The sequence below is a fragment of the Echeneis naucrates genome, chromosome 4, assembly GCF_900963305.1.
Source record: "Echeneis naucrates chromosome 4, fEcheNa1.1, whole genome shotgun sequence".
NCBI lineage: Eukaryota > Metazoa > Chordata > Actinopteri > Carangiformes > Echeneidae > Echeneis > Echeneis naucrates.
The window spans coordinates 19,828,943-19,835,611 of NC_042514.1; the positions used below are offsets into that span (position 1 = coordinate 19,828,943).

Below are 6,669 nucleotides of genomic sequence, written 5' to 3' on the forward strand. Positions count from 1 at the left end.
GTATATGCTTAGTGTGTGACCAAGGGTAGTCCTTGTTTTTTTTTTTTTTTTTTTTTTTTTTTTGTTTACTGGCATGCTATCATGAGCTTTGTGTTGTTACTTTAAAGAGGTTAATGATTCAAGATTTTTATCATATGAAAGATAAATTAAATCATGGTGATAGACAGAAATCAGGATACAAGTCATGCTGATCTTGGTGAGTCACTTTTTCCTCTTAAGGCTTACAAGAAGTGAGTTATATTTTATGACTTATTACTCTGGACTCTGGCCTCTTTTACTGCTCTCCATTTATCTTGGTCGGGTAGGTAACAACAAATCTCACACACTGTACATGCTAATTGATCATTGACAGAAAAAAACCTTTCATGTCCTTGTTAAAACAGTTGGCCATATCAAAGAAAAGAAATAAATGCAGTCATATGTTTTGCTTGTTGGACTATTAGTGTAAAGTGGGATTACCTTTCTGGCACACTAAACCTTCATTTAATTTGAGATGCCTGTTGCCATAGATAGTTGTCTCTGTTGTATTTTGAATATGCATTGCTAGACAAAGTGATCAATGCTGTTTTCCTTTACTCCTGCATGACTTTATTAGTGCGTTGATCTCTGCTTCACATAAATTTTTGCTTCCCTCTATTCTTCTATTAACATAGTGTGTCTTAACAAGCCTGCTTCTGCTTGGGAGATGTCTTCTGTAATTTTTTGTTTCTTCTTTTTTTTTTTTTCCTCAATTCACTCCCCTTCCTTTTTTCCCCCCTCCTCCCTCCATACTTTTACCCTAACCATATTGTCTCACCCCCAACCCCTCACCTGGCTACACTCTATCCTTCTACCCTCTTCCTACACACTACTTCACCAACAACTGCCTTCACCCTTTTTGCTCTTTGCATCAAGTCGCCTGAGCCCAAAGGAAGTGAGTCTCAGCCCACTCCCGTGACCAATAAGGAGACTCTGGGGTCACACCTCACAGCTGAGCGGCTGGGGGGTTCTGTTCAGGTACTGCTGCTGCTACTGCTGCGACTGCTGCTGCTCAGATGGCTAATGCATGAAGCCATATAGTTTTTTATGTATCCAACTCCCCCTCTCTCACTGCCTGCCCCGTTGGGTGCTCTCTCTCAACTTTATGTATGTCTGCAGATTATTCAAAACCCAGTGTGTCAGTTCATTGCCTGTTCTGTTTGCTGTCATTTGAATCATCTGTTGTAGCCTGCCATGCAAAGATGACATCCAGCAGCAACTGCCAAGCCAACCCCATGTATCTGTCTTAGAAAACATGAACTAAATGAATGACCAAAAATGTTTGCATATATCAGATTTTGCATTTGTAAAAATATATAAGAGCGAGTGAAACTGTAAAGTGTGCAATAATCTTTATCATCCTGATGCAAGTTATGTCAGATGGCTTTTCTGTTCCACCAGAAATGAGTAATCCCTATTATAAATGTGGCACAAATATGCCATCCAGTGTTTGGTTTTAGAATTGCAGATCTGAAAGAATAGGTTTAAATATTTTATATTTATGTCTTAAAATTGATTAAACTGAAATGGTTTTGTTTGCTATTATCATTACTTTTACTATCTGAAGCCACATTCATAGCTCTCCATCAGTGTTTTCCAAAGGTTATCTGAAGTTAATATGGGTTTTCAAAAAAAAAAAAAAAAATTGTTTATCAAAATGGTTATCCTCCACGATTATGGCCTCTCATGTGTGGCCTTGGCCAGAAATAACAGGAGGATTGATTTAAACATAATAAAGTGTTTCCAATGTCAATTTATACACCTAACTGTTATATCACAAAAGACTTGAGAAATGTGGGTTATACTTTGAACTTCTATTTAGTTGATTTAATTGGGACATTCTAATTTACATGTCCCACTGTTGTCCTTTTGAGATAGATAAAGATAATCATGGTTATGTATTTTTATAACCAATCATCTCCACTTTGCAATCAGTGGCTTGAAGTTTCTTTTTTTGTGTGAGCAGTTCGGTATCCTTTGTGTTCATGCAGGTGATGAGCTCAACAAATGGTGAGCTGAACACTGATGATCCCACAGCCGGACACTCCAATGCTCCCATCACGGCTCCCACTGAGGTCGAAGTGGCTGACGAAACCAAGTATGAAAGTGCTGTTCAGATACACAGGAAACAGTCTATACTTTCTGATTTAGTCACTTAAAAATATTAATGGCTAATGAGATTAGAGATCTGTAATTGCAATAAAATGTAAAGGTTCAAGTGGAAGATTCTTATGAAATGAATCTGACCAACCAACTGCTCTACACTAAAATGTTTGACCAGTGAATGATATATGTCAGAACCAGGAACAGCAGATAGCTTGGCATAAAGACTACACGCAGGGGTAAACAGCTACACTGGCTGTGTTTCAGTTAATAAAATGCACCTACTACCATGTGTCAGACCAGTTCTTGTTTGGAGAAGAGCTGTAATTTAACTACAGCTAGTTAACTCAGTAACTACCATGTTAAATTATTCCTTAAAAACCTTTCATGATATATTTAAGCAATGGCTCACAACTTCACAAGCTACACACAATTTAAAAATAAATAAATAAATAAATACAAAAAAAGGATCCTCCTTGCTGCCTGAACATACTGCACATGCTATGGTGGTTGCTATGCAACAGACAAAGAAACTAGCATACATTTTTATTTCATCACTTGAGCTTTTTTCTATTTCTCCATGTAGGCTTTAGGACTCTCATGTTGATTGAATACCTCCTGGCTAGCCCATTTATTTTTCTTTCTATGTTTACTGCTTAAGTAGTTTGACATCATAGCTGTTAATTACACCTATGAACCAATCAGATCGCTTGATTTGTATGATATCTTCCTTCTTATATATGCTTGTCTTTTTTGTTATATTAAGTGTTCCTTGGTTTCTTTGCAGGTGCTGTTGTTTCTTCAAAAGGAGAAAGAGGAAAGCCCTCCAAAGGCACAAGTGAAAGAAGAGAATGGAGAGAACTTGAAACATTGTGGTCACTGTCAAGTTTTAAGTGGAAGCAACTACACAGACCCCCCGCCCCTTATCTCTTTCCAGCTTCCCCTCCCAACTACCCCTCATCCCTTTTCACTCTGTACCCCCTACCCTGTGCTCTCTCCTTCTCGTTCTCAGTTCTCCCTGGCTACTGGCGAGTTAAAGGAATGTTGAAGTCTTACTGACGACACAACAGACTCTGATTCCTTTTAATAGCGTCCCTGCATTACAATGGGAGCTTGAGAAAAAGTTTAAAAAAAGCTGTAACAATGAAACTCGATTACCATGGCGTGAATATGAAAAAAGATACTGTTTGAAACAGTTGTTGTATTCTAGATTCCATAAAGAGCGTGTATTGTTCCAACAGTTAGCTGTTGATCAGGGGAGCCACACGAGTGGTTCAAGTGAAAGAAATCTGCTCCTTAGGTAATTTTTATTTTTTATTTTTATTATTATTATTTTTTTTCTTCTTTTGGTGTGTATTTTGGGATCAAGGTTAAGAGGAAAGTGTGATCTATGCTGATGTTAATTCTGAGACACAGGAAGCATTTCACCTATCAAAAAAATATTGGAGGACTTTTATGTTTTGTTTTGTTTTTTTCTTTTTGTAATTGAATCCTGAGTTTTCAAAGTCAAATCCCTGCAATGAAAACTCATTTTTATGTTGTAGTGTTCTGGAGTTCAGTTCTTTTCCGCACTCTGGCTTTCTTTTTGTCTGTCAACATGGACTTTGTAGCACAGTCACTGGCCTCAGGTACTGTGGAAGATTGAGAGAAACAGATATTAAGCTCTCTTATTATTATTGCACTTTTGGGAAACAAAGCAAATTACAGTGGAAAACTTTAGGTTTGAAATTAACAATTAAGAAAACAACTTAATAAAAACTGATTTAGGAAGAGTCATTCACAATGCTTATATCTGAGTTATGGCAGAAAAATGTTGATGATTTACATGGAAAAAAGATATGTCAATTTTTATTTCTTACATCAAAATAATTTACCAGGAAATCATAGTTTGTGCCTTTCTAAGTAAAATGTTTAAAGCTCAAGTGAGTGTCCTGCCATGACATTTTATCTAATCTGGATTACTGTGTGTGGGTGTGTGTGTGTCTGTCTGTCTGTTTTAGCGTGTGTGTGAGAAAAATTCTGGAAATTTCTAAGTGAAAATGTGGTATGATTGTACGTTATAAGAAGTAAACTACACATTGCTTTTCCTTTTCCTCAGCTCTGACAATCAGTACATCTGTACAGTGGTGGGGTTCGGTTCAGAGAGATCTGGACTGAGCTACATGCATGCATGCACATGTACACACAGATCTATCAGAAAACAACTGAAATCTGAACTACTGTTTTGTTTGGGTAAGGCAGACACGCAGCTCATTGAGGTTTTCTGTTTGTAAGGTACATCATATCTGTGAAATGAATGTACCACTACCTGTATTTCCTGGCCTGAAAAGATCACAAATTCAACATGCTGGCAGACCGCAGTCAGCACCTGGAGTTATTTGATGTTTTCTTGTGGTTTGCTGCTCAGTGTTCATGGGCACTCCATTTTAAACCACCTCTTTAATAATTAAGGTTGTCAGAGAATGGAATTTGTATGGCCTTGTGTTATTTAAAGGAGCAATCCAGAGATTTTTTTTTTTTCATATTTTATATGCTGACACAGATTAAAGATTTAGAAGAACACATTTAAAGAAAAGAACAGCCTGAGTGGAAGCAGCTAAATGTCTTCAACATCCGGCTGCTTTGCTTTATAGTCTGCGGCCATTCAAGCCACTGGGTTAGGCTTTACGACCAGTTGTTCTCTCACTTCATTTTTCCACAGTTTTCTGACATTTTACACAATCTTATAGTTTAACAAAATATAACCTTGTCTGAGGTTTTGTCATGCAATTAAAATAGGAAAAATGCAAGCAGTTTGATAAGACGCTGACCGCTATAGGATCAACCACAAAATAAAAATTGGTGGCGTGAGAAGAAGAAGTCAGAGTTGATATCGTACGCTCAAGTGCTAATTTCCAACACAGTTTGAAGTAATCCAATTGTTTTGACTGTAATATGTTTGCTCCAGTACATCTGTAGGAATGGATGTTCCTGTGGCTCCTATCTACCAGGTAGAGTCAACGACTGGATTTGGTGAGAGGAGAAGCAGCCATAGCGAAGTTGCTGGGCCGCAAATTCCTTTATGGACATAACGCATTTCCCCAAAATGATCCAGTCCAGGCCACAGCCATTCCCCCTTTTTTGTGTTTTTTTGTTACAAAAAGATCACCCTGCTTTTTCAAACTTGTAAATGCTGCCGGTGAATTTCGCCCACTGTGTGACGTCAGAGGAGTACACCTGAACGGGTTTAAAGGGTTTTGGAGGACTGAAGGGGGCTCCCTGCCTGGACCGCACGCCACGGGAAGGGCTGAGAGTTATAACACAATGTGTAACACAATGTGTAACACAATGTGTAACACAATGTGTTCCTGCCATGCAGCCCACACGCCGCCTGGGAAAGGACCTGAGGGCAGCTCCAGCGTCCGACGGTGAAAGTCGTGGGGATCCGGCTCGGTATAGTCCGTTACATCACGTTTGTCGTTTGATTTGTAATTCTTATTTTTTTTTTTGTTTGGAGATGCTGGAACCGTTGCTGCGCTGAGTCTCTGCTCAAAGGGTGTTAGTGTAACGAAATGCATAATTTATTTGTAAATATGACAAGTGCAAATCTCTAATTGTGAATAAAGGAAGTTTTATCACGGGAATCAAACCAGTCATGGAGCAGTTTGTGTCTGCAGATCGGTCTCTGTCCGTTTGCCGGCGGGTGTGTGACGCTGCCGGACACTTTCTGCGCTGGTCCTGGTCGGGTTCGGATCCGGCGGGACAGCCGGGGTGCTGCGGTCCTGGTCGGGTTCGGATCCGGCGGGACAGCCGGGGTGCTGCGGTCCTGGTCGGGTTCGGATCCGGCGGGACAGCCGGGGTGCTGCGGTCCTGGTCGGGTTCGGATCCGGCGGGACCGCCGCGGTGCTGGGATGTGGGGAAAAGCTGGCATCTCTTGGGTAAGTCGGTGTGAGCGCACCTGCGGCTGAGGCCCGTAAGAAATCAGTGAGTCTTTGAAAAATAATCAAGTATCAGGAATTGAAAGACTTTCGTGACAATAGTGACGGATAAGGAGCTGAAATATAAATGTAGCTGAATTCCAAAGCAAAACTGATTTTCAAGTTTGAACGTAGTGTTGGCATGTTACAGTATTTCAAGTGAAATAAAGTTAATTCTCGGTTAAATCTTTATTCTCTTATATTTTATCACTGCGATATAATTTTTATGTGGGTGATTGTGGGTTGTCTGTTTGTTATGTGAGTGATACATGGGTTGTGTATTTCTTGATAAACTAGGGCTAGGGTCATGGTTAAATTTCTATCCATCCATCCATCCATAAATAAGATGAGAGTAATGAAATGCAGATGGTCCTTTTCAAAGTGATATTCATTCATGGATTATTAAAGTTGAGCATCCTCCTGAAGTTGCTTTTGTACTTGTTACTATAAAGCCACCTCCTGACAAAAATTACCAGGCACTTTTATGTGAAGATTAGCATCAAGTTTCAGTATACTTTAAACTTGTTGGCATAATCTCAAGTACTGATTAACCTGCTCACAGCTGCATGGAGTTTTGTTGGCATGATGCCAG

The 6,669-nt window shown here is 39.5% G+C and overlaps 1 protein-coding gene across 3 annotated transcripts in view; it reads left to right on the forward strand.

Moving 5' to 3' along the window:
- Positions 1 to 4,213, forward strand: part of csnk1g2b (casein kinase 1, gamma 2b) — a 30,210-nt gene extending 25,997 nt beyond the window's left edge. For 2 of the 3 annotated variants that reach the window (XM_029499857.1, XM_029499858.1), the window contains exons 10-11: positions 2,010 to 2,116; positions 2,909 to 4,213. In XM_029499857.1, coding sequence (XP_029355717.1) covers positions 2,010 to 2,116; positions 2,909 to 2,963 — 162 coding nt within the window. In that variant the 3' untranslated portion in view covers positions 2,964 to 4,213. Of the gene's footprint in view, positions 1 to 894; positions 997 to 2,009; positions 2,117 to 2,908 lie in introns of all 3 variants that reach the window. The other variant, XM_029499856.1, reaches the window with a different exon arrangement.
- Positions 4,214 to 6,669: the final 2,456 nt, after the last annotated feature.